Source organism: Mustelus asterias, chromosome 11 (genome assembly GCF_964213995.1).
Source record: "Mustelus asterias chromosome 11, sMusAst1.hap1.1, whole genome shotgun sequence".
Taxonomy (NCBI): Eukaryota; Metazoa; Chordata; class Chondrichthyes; order Carcharhiniformes; family Triakidae; genus Mustelus; species Mustelus asterias.
This window is the reverse complement of record NC_135811.1, coordinates 24,679,109-24,691,449: the sequence shown is the minus strand read 5'-3', so window position 1 is coordinate 24,691,449 and position 12,341 is coordinate 24,679,109. Positions and strand designations below refer to the sequence as shown.

Genomic DNA, 12,341 nt, shown 5'->3' with positions numbered 1-12,341 from the left:
CTATAACCTTCAAACCCACTTGAAGTTATCAATCCAAATGCTTTCAAAAAGACACTAAAACAATCCTAAATAATTTTTTTCCCTGGAACTATGTACCACATATCCACTATCACATAGGGGTGGAGCTTTTTCTTATCTCTCTAATTTTGCTCAAGGCATGCAAGACTTGTGCGGCCTATACTCAAAATAAATAGTTTGTTTCAATCATGGCAGCCCATTATAAATAAGACCCCTTTTGTGCTCATTTCCTTTAAAACTAGTTTCGGTGCATTACCCTCCGTGCCCCACCCACACAAAAATTTAGTAACACCAATTCCTTTATGCTATACAGTACAGATATATACATCTTATTTCTTCTAAAAAAACATGATCTACATTGATTCACATTAAAATTTACTTGCCACATCCAAGTGCATTTTTCTCTGAAAATTTCCAGATCTCCTTTCTATTTGTGACCTGTCCTTATTGCTTTGCATCATCAGCAAATTTCATATATTGCTGCAAAGACATCTTCTTCCACATAATTCACAAAATACTGCAAATAGCAATGGTCTGAGAACAGATGCCTATGGTGGACCTCTAGCTACTGTTTCCCAAAGCTGAACACCTTCCATTTATCACAATCTGTCTTCTGTTACTAAAGTCGTTTTCAGTCTTCCCAACAATATGTTGAACACTCTGTGGGTCATAAGATTCCTTACTAATCCAATAAAGGGAATGATCACAAATGCCTTCTGAAAATCCAATCTATGTTCTCAACTGGATTGCCGATGTCCACCATCTTAGGTACCCCATTAAAGAACTTGAGCACATTTTTAGGCTATAGGTTGTTATCGCTAAAACCAGAGTATTCCCTTTGATAGCTGCGTTTTCTATATGCTCGATGGCATTCTACAAAAGAACATTTTTTCTACGATGCCCATTAAGACAACTAACTTGTGATCAGGATTTTGCATATTCAAAAATATTTTAATTTTCCTTCACAAATTCTTTATTGGCTTAGAAATTTTTGCTTCCGACCAGAATGATTTAACAAAGGAAATATGTTATGAATCATGACCATAATATGACTGGACTCGATATTAAGTTTTTCATAGAATCCCTACAGCGCTTGGCCCTCAAGTCTGCACTGACCATATCCCACCCAGGCTCTTTCCCCATAACTCCACTATTTACTCTGCTAGCCCCCTGACACTAAGGGACAATTTACTATGGTCAATCAACCTAACTTGCATATCTCTGGACTGTGGGAGGAAACCGGAGCATCCGGAGGAAACCCACACAGACACGGGGAGAATGTGCAATCTCCACACAGTTTGAGATGGGGATTCACAAAACAAGGTTTGAATTTAAGATCAGTTTGGAGTCATAAACAAATGCATTGACCACATTAAACCAGGCAGAACACTACATGCAATGGGAAGTATACACAGAAATATTTAATACTATACAATACTAGTACTTAACCCTAAAAGGCAAAGGCTCCACTTGTGTAGTTAAGCAATCATAGTCAACAAGTGAGATATGATCTCATCAAAATAAAAGGCTTGCACAAATGCAAGGAAAAGAGGAAATCCAGCAATAAAGAGTTAAAGGAAAGTAATGGAGTGCAGAAATGGAATATAAAAATACTTGCAGGGGATATTAAAGGTAACAGAAGTTGTTAGAAGCACATTTAGAGAAAGACAGTGATAAAGAGGATATTGTCCATTAAAACCAGCTGCAGAAAATATAGAATGGAAAACAAATAAATGCCAGACTTGTTAAATGAATACCAATGATAGAGGAAGACCTAAACATATGCAAAGAAGAACATTATGGAAAAATATAATAATGGACAAAATAATTGGACTCTTGATATATAAATTTCCAGAACCTAATGTTTTCCATCCCAGGCTATTGCAATAAATAAAATAAATTGCAGATGTGATAGTCGTAATTTTCCAAAGCGCTCTCGAGTCTGTAGACTGGTAAACATCACTCCATTATTTAAGGAGAGAGGGAGGGAAAAACCAAGTAACTACAAACCTAAATCAGTTCAACATCAGTTCTGGGAAAGTTATTGAAACCTATCACCAGGTACAAAGTGACTGTCTTTCTATTCTGGGAATTCAGCTAGTCATCTAGAAACAAGTTATCAAATACAATTGAATCTAGGTGGCTGAAATGATGTGTCACTTCTATCATGGTGTTAGCTACTGAAACTTCTGATCCTGTCAAAAAACCTTGCACTGTGTCGCTATCTTCTTTAGGACTGATGGTTAGCCCAAATCCATCATCAGTTAGTGAAAATCTATTTCAAAATGGTTTAAGCTCCATCTCAGTGTTGAGCCCTAAATCATGGGCGAAAAGAGGTTCTCCTATTAGTGTCTGATTTTACTTCATGCTTGAAGTTGAGAGATTTTAAGGAGCTTGTCCATTGATTATGCATAGAGTATCACACCTTCGGCACTGGATACAAAAACAGACAAAGTAGCAGAGAGAAGAATAAACCAAACCACATTGGTGTCAAAACACATGCCTGCTGGACATCACTGCAGACTCCAAAGCAAAGCAGTCAGCTTGATTACTATTATGCTGGATTTTACCATTAGACCAAATTTTATCCTTACACCATCATGGAAGAAATGGAACAGACACACAAAGACTGGAAGGCAATCAACCCACAACAACCATCGAAAACGGTCCTTTTTATGGACCAGGTCAAAAGTTTTTGTAAGATCTACCATGAGCATAAGTAGTAAGCATGATGTGGAGATGCCAGCGTTGGACTTGGGTAAGCACAGTGAGAAGTCTCACAACATTAGGTTAAAGTCCAACAGGTTTATTTGGTAGCACAAGCCACAATACACATCTCTTCAACCTGTGCTTAACCCTCTCTCCACTCACATTGTCTGTACCTTTAAGACTTGATTACCTGTAAAGACTCGCATTCCAACCATTATTTTGTAAATTGAGTTTGTGTCTTTATATGCCCTGTTTGTGAACAGAACTCCCACTCAGCTGATGAAGACGCACCGCTTGTGCTACCAAATAAACCTGTTGGACTTTAACCTGGTGTTGAGACTTCTTACTGTGCATAAGTAGTAAGAGCAGGAGGCAGCCAGTTGGCCCTTGGAGCCTGCCCCACCATTCAATAAGATTACAAGTGACCCGATTGCTGCCGCAACTCTGCTATCTCCACCCCCACCCCTCCTCTCCAACTATTACCCTCGACTTTCTGTTGATCAAATGACCCAGCTTCCACTACACTCTGTGGAAGAAAATTCCAAAGATTAATGACCCTCAGAGAAGAAATATCTCTTCATCTCACTCTTAAATGGGAGACCCTTTGGGGTCGATCTTACCAAAAATATTTGTAGTCCAGGACGGGCGGGGAAACGGGAGAGTTTCAGTTCCCTTTTCTGGACGAGTTCAAAGCTGCTATCTTACGCCACCATCGCACGAAAAATCAGCAGAAATGTTTCCGCGTCTGTGGGGAGGGTTAAGTCACCTGAATGCTGGCTGAGAGCAGCAGAGGGTGCTATTCTACATGTGTCCATGCGCAGCTCTCTAGCAGCACAGACTAGTCAATCAGCTTCTGCTGCTCTCAGGCAGCCTCTCTGACTGAAACAAAGCATCCAGCCTCAAACACAGCCACCCCCCCCCACCCACCGCGTGGGCCCGCAGCCTTTCACCCCCCCCCGCCCCCCCCCACCCAGACTGATTCTCTCCATTGCGATCGGCTGCCCAACCCCACTCTGCAATCAGCCAGCCTCGATTGCCCCCACCTCCCATGGCCAGCCCCAATTGTCCTCCTCCCCCCCACCCACTGATCCCAAAGCAGAAGGTCCCCCCTCCCTCCCTATACAGATCACAACTGCAGAGTGCACAACGCACCCCCCTCCCGCCCCAACTACCAACCGGCCCCCCAGTAGGCCCTGACCCACTGGCACGGCCCAGTGCCTGGCGAGCAGTGTCAGGCTGGCGCTGCCCAAGGAGCTCCCTGCCCCCGACCTCCCCGTGGGGGCCTCTGGTTCTACCGACGAGGCCATCATGACTGGTCCACATTACTGGAGACCAGCTTTGACTCTCGCCAGACAAGGCCACAGAGGTAAGCGATTCTGGCTCATAACGTCCCGGGCTCATTGAATCAATGAAAAATACGTTTAAATTAAATTTAAATTATTTAGCTTCCCACCGGAAATGGGCATGAGGCTGACCTCGCTGGATATCCACTGCCGGCAAAATCATGAGGGGTGAGAAAGCGGGTGCAAACTGGATTTCTCAGCTCTTGCATGATTTTACCGACTCACCCCACCTATCAGCCGACGGGGCGCAATGGTAAGATCCCCTCCCTCCCACCTTTTGTAAACAGTGTCCCCTGGTTTGCGATTCCCCACAAGGGCAAACATCCTTTTAGCATTCACCCTGCCAAATATGTTAAGGCATTCCTTTGTTCCTGATACTTTTCTTTGCAGTTGCCTTTGTACAAGAGCAATATGACTAGTTGGTCTATAGAAGCCGCACTTACTCTTTATTAAATATATCGAACAATTACTGCAATCTTTTAACAACTCTCAATACAAATGCTTTGCCAACAAAATTAGAGAGAAATTCCCTTATGTTTGTTGTTAGCCCAATCTCTTTTGGTTGTGTACAATGGAGTCTTATAGTACAATTCCCTCCCTCCAGCAGACAAGCAAGACATGGTGATGCACAACCATTTTTCCTGGTTTCAGCATATTCCTGGAATGCTTTTTATCCTTTCCTGATGCTGCCAAACAGATTGCCTTTTCAAGTTCATTTATACATGGCTCCCTTTCAAGCTTCTTGATGACTTAAAGCCTGGGATCGTGTTTAAATGCTGTCTCTGAAACAGTAGTTTCACATGAATAATGTTTATGCAAGTCTTCTATGTAGTTTGGCCCTTTCAGGAATTAGTTTTCCATTTAAGTACTACAATTTTCTTGACTTGAGAACCTAGTGCTTTCTTTATCTCATCATGCATTCTTTTTGGGTCTCTATTTTCAGAATTTCTATCTTCTCATGCACATCTATACAATCTGATTGAGCCAATTTCTTTGTTGTTTATTGCAATGCAGTTTTAGCCACTCTAATATTAGCACATTTCTCAGGAGAGGGATCCATTCTGTGATCGTAATATTTTGTCAGTTTTGCTTCAATAACTGAAACCATTTCCTCAAGAGTATGATGTAAACCACTTTTCATCTTGTAACGTTTTTATTAAAACCATAAACTAAATTCACAACTATACAGGTGTTAGTTAGGAATGTGTTCCAGCTACATCAGCATTCAGGAAAGTAGAATTAATAATATAGCTTGAGCTTTGCAGTAGATTAAGAGATACTTCCTCATGCATTTTGAAAAGAGTTTAAAAATTATAACATAGCTCTAAGAGCTTTAGACTTGAATGCCCCAAGCTCAGAAGTAACTCAACTGAGGTGTTTAAAATGTTAAAGGGGTTATAGGGTAGATACAGAGAAACAATTCCGTCCAATAGGAGAATCCAGAACAATGGGACATTTTCTTAGGAATAGATAGCCAGCTAGTGAAGATATTATTTCGCAATGGACATTTGAAAGCAGGAACTCTCTCCCCGAAAGGCCATAAAGACTGGAACAATTAAAAACTTGAAGATAGAGGTAAAAAAGACTACTGTTAGCTAAGGACTCAAGAGAATTGTTGAAAATGATGGTGGATAGGTCTGCCAAAGGCAGAATATGCTCAAGGAACCATAAGGCCTATTCCTCTTCCCATGTTCCCATCCAGATTTATCTAAAATACAAGTTGGTCATTAAACATTAAAGAGAATTCTGGTTCTTTGATCCTTGAAACAGCTATTACACTGAAAAGAACACTGCATAAGACAACTGTTTAGATTATCTGGATTATCAATTAAAACATAAAAGCAGACACCAGCTTTGAATTCTCCTTTTGTTTCAAATATGCCATTCATGATGAAGAACAGTGAGGAGCTCCAATAATATGGCTTAATGACCCCTATTAGAATTTAAATGGAGTTTGGAACAGTTTTCTTTGAGCCTGCTTTAAACTGAACTGCAGTAGCCTATGAAATTACAGAGTGCTGATTCTTAGTCAGTTTGCAACACATTAAAAGTGTGCAAATTTAAGGTCATCATTGTGATCCATGTGTCAGTCCTTTAGGAATTTGAACACTTTTTTAAAAAAAGTATTAAAAAAAGCTCCAATTTCAAGTTCAGCCCTAATATATGCAAAGACAACCTTATGGCTCCCCCCCACCCATTTCTACTTGCAAAGGAAAAAAAAAGTCACATCATAACTCTCTAAATAAAGAATGACTTGCATATTAATATTATTTGAATATGATTATATGAGCATTTTGCTATCAAATTGTTGACTATTTTTAGAAAAGAGGTCGTTTTAAGCAAGATCTATTCGGGCGTGTGCTGGGCATAACCTATACTATAGCTTTAAGTTTAATTATAAGTCTTAATTTGTGTTAAGGGTTAATTTGTGTTAAGGGTTAAAAACTTCATTTTAGTTTCACTTTAAACTTTGCCTGCATTGCAATGAGTTTTTATGACCCTAAAGCACATGCAGGGCATAGGAAACTGCGCTAAAAACTCCATTAACGGTCAGCTCCCACTTTTGTAATGATCCCAGCTGATGTTACGAGTGGACAAGGCAGACCCTAGGTGGAACCTGGCTTGATAGATTCTAACTTTTGTGACTGTTCAGTAGCTACTTTCCACATATTTAAACAAAAATAAAAGTCACGATTTGACTTCTTAGTCAGTTTGCAACACATGACTGCATATATTATATATATATATTAAAAAATTATAGCAGGGGAACAAACTATTTGGCCCAACTAGGCAATGCCAATGCTATTATTTTTAATTCATGCGATGCATCGTTGGCTGGGCCAGCATTTGTTCCCCATCCCTGATTGTCTTAAACCGAGTGGCTTGCTAGGCCATTTCCGAGAGAATTTAAAAGTCAACCACTTGGCTGTGGAGGCACATGCAGGCCGGCCAACAACATTAGTGAACCAGATGGGTTTTTACAGCAATCAACAATGGTTTCATTAGACTTTTAATTCCAGATTTTAATTGAATTCAACTTTTACTGTCTTCCATGGTGGGATTTGAACCCGGATCCCCAGAGCATGACACTGGGTCGATTCATTAGTCTAGTGAAAATACCACTGCGCCACCGCCTCTCTGGGGATGTGGGAGTCACTGGCTAAGCCACCATTTATTGTCCATCCCCAAATGCCCTCGAGGTGGTGGTGGTGAGCTTCTTTCTTGAACCATTGCAGTCCATGTACATCAGTGGTGGAGGGGGTAAATGTTTAAGGTGGTGGATAGGTCAGTAATCAAGCAGGCTGCTTTATTCTGCATGGTGTCAAGTTCAAGTGTTGTTGGAATTGGACTCATCCAGGCAAGTGGACAGGATTCCATCACACTCTTCACTTATGCCTTGTAGATGGTGAACTGGCTTTGGAGAGTCAGTTGAGTTACTCAGAGCATAATTCCCAGCCTCTGACTTGCCCTTGTAGCCACGGTATTTGTGGCTGGTGTAGTTCAGTTTCTGGTCAATGGTTAAACCCCCCAGGATGTTGATAGTGGGGTATTCAGTGATGGTAAAACTACTGAATGTCAAGGGGAGATGTTTGCATTCTCTCTTTTTGGAGATGATCATTGCTTGGCACATGTGGCATGAAGGTAACCCATTTCGTGCCCAAGCTGAAATGTTGTCCCGGTTTTGCTGCATATGGACACGGACTACTTCAACATCTGAGTCATCATGAATGGTGAACATTGTGCAGTATCAGCAAACATCCCCACTTCTGATCTCATGATGGAGGGAAGGTCATTGATGAAGCAGCTGAAAATAGTTTGGCCTAGATACTCCTGCAATAATGACCTGGAACTGAGATAAGTGACCTTCAACAACCATAACCATCTTCCTTTGTGCTATATTACAAGCAGTACAGAATGTCCCATCCTCCCCATCCCCATTATTTGCATTGACTCCAGTTTTGCTAGGACTTCCGGGTATTAGACTCAAATCAAATGCCTTGATGTCAAGGGCAATCACTCCCACCTCATCTGAATTCAACTCTTTGGTCCATGTTTGGATCAAGGCTGTAATTAGGTTGGGAATTGATTGTCACTTGCAGAACCAAATCTGAATGCAAGTCAGCAGGCAATTGCTGAGCAACTGCCGCTTGATACAACTGTCAATGACTCCTTTCATCATTTGGGGAGTAGACTCATGGGGCAGTAATTGGTTGGGTTGGATTTGTCCTGCTACAGAAGCAAAGAGTTTCAGTTCCAATTCTCAGCACTATACTCAGTCATGAGCTTTTCTCATAGTTCCATTTTCAAAAAATATCATGACCATGAAAGATATTTTCTGACTGTAACTTCGATGCATCAGACATGATGGACTTTATCATGGCCTTCAGTACAATTCATGATACCAGTTACCTTGCAATGTCTCTCCTCCATCTGGTTCCACAAGACAGCTTTTACATGTTTTAAGTCCTACTGACCCAAAATACAGCAGATTTTCTCTTCCACCCCCTGCAAAGTAACCATTCTGGGATTCCCAGCATTTATTCCTGAAAAAAGAGAAATGCTATCAAAGCCTGTCATCTTGTATTCACCAGGAGCGCTCACAAGAATTTTTGAACTGTACAGGAGGAAACAACAATTTACACTGCATGAGAAGAGTGCTGGTTGGTTGACATGTGGATTCTGGCTGGTGGAAGCGTTGCCATGGAGAATGCAGCATGGAACAGTTAACTGTCTAATCCAGATTATGCTAATTACACACAAAAAAAAAAATCACAATTGCCAGTTGGGCTCACACTGTTCCTTACTTATGCAGGCTAGAAGCCACATATAGTCACACAACGGGTCCTGTGCTTTGTCGATGAAAGGAATACGTTCACACTGTGCCTTTTTCAACGAAACAGAAGCTTAGGGAACAGTCATTCCCCAAGGGACTTTGATCAGAGTTTGAATTTTAACAAAACTGGGCAGTTTACGGTTCTATGCTGCAATCTCCACTGCAACGCCTCCACCAATCAGAGTCCACTTGCTAACAAATCAGCACCCTCTTCTCATGCAGTATAAACTGTTGTTCCCCCATTATGGTAAAATGTTCCTGCAAGCTGTCCTGGTGAGTGCAAGAGACAAGCGATGAGCATGTCTCTTTGTATTACCAAATTATGATCAATCCTTGGTTCCTTCTCCTTAGTCTCTATTATATCACTCTGCTATCACTGCCACTGTTATGTAAAGGTGGTGGAAGCACTACCACTGTTCTCAGCTCCTTAAATGACTCAATGCTGTTAAGACTGCTGACCGGATAAGTCACAAATTGTCTCATCGGGAAGAGCAAAACCATCGTCTTTGGATGCTGCCATAAAATTTTCTCTCGTCTCACCGACTCCATTCTCTGTCCTTAGAAACTCTCGCTTAAGCTTAACAGGACCATTTACAACTTTGGCATCAAATTCCATTCCGAGTCAAGTTTAAAACCCTGCATCTTACTTTTGCGATCTCATCACCCCAACACATTAACACAGCTTTTGAAAGCCTAATGTATGCTTTCAGTTGCCTGCCTCTTCTTCCTTTAGAAATAGAAATAGAAACCCTACAGTACAGAAAGAGTCCATTCGGCCCATCAAGTCTGCACCAACCACAATCCCACCCAGGCCCTACCCCATATCCCTACATATTTTACCCACTAATCCCTCTAACCTATACATCTCAGGACACTAAGGGGCAATTTAAGCATGGCCAATCAACCTAACCCGCACATCTTTGGAATGTGGGAGGAAACCGGAGCTCCCGGAGGAAACCCACGCAGACACGAGGAGAATGTGCAAACTCCACACAGACAGTGACCTAAGCCGGGAATCGAACCCAGGTCCCTGGAGCTGTGAAGCAGCAGTGCTAACCACTGTGCTACCGTGCCGCCCTGTTCCCTGGAACTTCCTCCCTAAAATTATTCCCCTTCCCACTTGTAAAATCCTTCTCAAAACCCAGCTTTTCATAAGCTTTCGGTCACACCTTGGCAAGCATTCATTTCTATTTTACTGCTAATAAGAGAGTGCCCTGGAAAATCAATATATGAACGTAATTAGTTATTGTTCCCAGAGTGGACTAGAAAACCAGTTCATAGATTTTTATAATCTGTATACTTTTAATCTCTTCTCAATTTGATCATACAAATTTTAAAACATGAACTATACCATGTAGAAAAAGATCCATTACTTCACAACAGTCAAGTGTTGCAATTGTAATAATGTAATTTGTCAGTGTTAATCTATACATATTGGGCAATTTCTGTGATAGCTGCTGTTCAATCCCCAATAGAATTATTATTCAATTTATTTCAGTCAATGTTACTCTGCAGTTTAAAATTGAAGCTTTTTATAAAATAACTTTCAATTGTTTCAAAATGATCCACCTTTATGTTTGAGAGAGGCAGGACAAAGGGCAAGCAACCAACCTACTCTCAAGACTCAGTGTTCATTTAAATATTTTAGAGAGAGTACGGCAACCTTTGAGTTTACCGCCTTTGCAAATTTATCAGTGCTTGGCAGACTGTCCAGGTCTCAGGAAGCCTAAGAGATGAAGGGAAGCGAGGGCACCTTGGCGAAGAGGAGTGTATATTGCTGACATACCTGCCGCTGTGGCCTGCTCCAGAGCACTGCCTGCCCAACTGTAAACCAAGCTCGTCAGTCAGGTTGACGTCCAGGTCACGAATCTGACAAACCAAAACAAGGCATGCCGTGGAGTCAAAGCTCCACAGCATCCAGGGAAACGTGAACTTCCTGACATCATCCTGATGAGGCAAGGTGGCACAGTGGTTAGCACTGCTGCCTCACAGCACCAGGGATCCGGGTTCAATCCTGGCCTTGGGTCACTGTCAGTGTGGAGTTTGCACATTCTCCCCGTGTCTGTGTGGGTTTCCTCTGGGTGCTCGGGTTTCCTCCCACAGTCCAAAGATGTGCAGAGTAAGTGGATTCGCCATGCTAAATTGCCCCTTAGTGTGCCAGATGTGCGGGTAAAGGGGATGAATGGGGTAAATATGTAGGGGTTATGTGGATAGGGCCTGGGTAGGATGCTCTATCAAAAAGAGTCGGTGCCTCCTTCTGCACTGTAGGGAAGTCCCATCCACCCCACCCCATCAACCATGATTCAGGTTAAAGAATCAGATAGGAGAATAATGCAAAGTATGCGAGAGAACAATACAGAGCAAAGTACATGTGCGCGCACACACTCATACAGGATTCATTTTTTTTTAACCAATCGCCTCATCATGCACTGGTGCACATTAAATTTTCAAACCAAACTTGGATGAGATAAACCGTAAATTCCAAAGTGCGATCATGCAGTTTAGTTATCAAATCATTTGTATTGTCTTCAGTGCCAATGTGGCTCCAATTTACTCAACAATTCTTCAATACCTGGACTCCCCACTACTTCTGTTTTTCAAGCACATGAAAGGAAGCAAAACGGCAATTGGAAAGAAAGGTTAAGGAATCCATTGAGCAATTCTGACTGCAGCCACGCCAGTCAATAAATCCAAGAACCTGGCAAGAAAACCACTACTTCATGATGTTTGCTTTGAAACAACAAAATGGGCAAGAAACTCCAAACAAGTGGAATTAATAAGTCTGAAATGAGGTTAATCTTTTGCTAAGTATATTGGATAAATAATGACTGTATCAGTGGCCCCAGAAATCCACTCACCTTGTTTTCTTTCGGATTTCCTCCACCAGCTGTTTAATATGGTCCTCCATGAATTCAATTTTTTCATTTTTACGTGCATGAGCTTTCTGCAGCCGCACAATACGTTCTATCAGTACAGTCTTGTCCACTTCAGGGAAACTATCAGCCTGCACAGTACAGCCAGTATTCTCGGGAGATCGCTCTTCTTTATTGCACCGAGCATCGAGAGAACCTGGATTGTAATACAAAGATGATTTTTGGAGTAAATAGAAAATAATGCTTCGGCATTTACTTGAACAATGATGATTATATTCTCCTGAGCTCAGAAAATGAAGTTTGTTTAAAATAAGTATTATATTTTAGAGGAGTTGATGCCTTTTATTGCCAGGCATTAAATAAATTCGGCAACTTTGGGCAATTTCCAAGCTTTGCCTGAGAAATCACTCCTTAACAGTTACATTCTAAAATATAATTTTACTCCAAAAATGGAGGATAATTTGAGTTTTCTCTAGAAGCATCTGGAAAAGTAAGCATATTGGAGAAGTTAGATCATAATAGTTACCAAGCTCAGAAGCTTGAACATTAGCCATAAATCTGAGA

At 41.4% G+C, this 12,341-nt stretch overlaps 1 protein-coding gene across 4 annotated transcripts in view; it reads right to left on the bottom strand.

Moving 5' to 3' along the window:
* The window catches only part of ccdc186 (coiled-coil domain-containing protein 186), a 100,182-nt gene that overhangs the window by 14,213 nt on the left and 73,628 nt on the right, over window positions 1-12,341 (bottom strand). For all 4 annotated transcript variants that reach the window (XM_078223263.1, XM_078223261.1, XM_078223260.1 and 1 more), the window contains exon 14: window positions 11,763-11,973. In XM_078223263.1, the coding sequence (XP_078079389.1) occupies window positions 11,763-11,973 (211 nt within the window). The remainder of the gene's footprint in view (window positions 1-11,762; window positions 11,974-12,341) is intronic.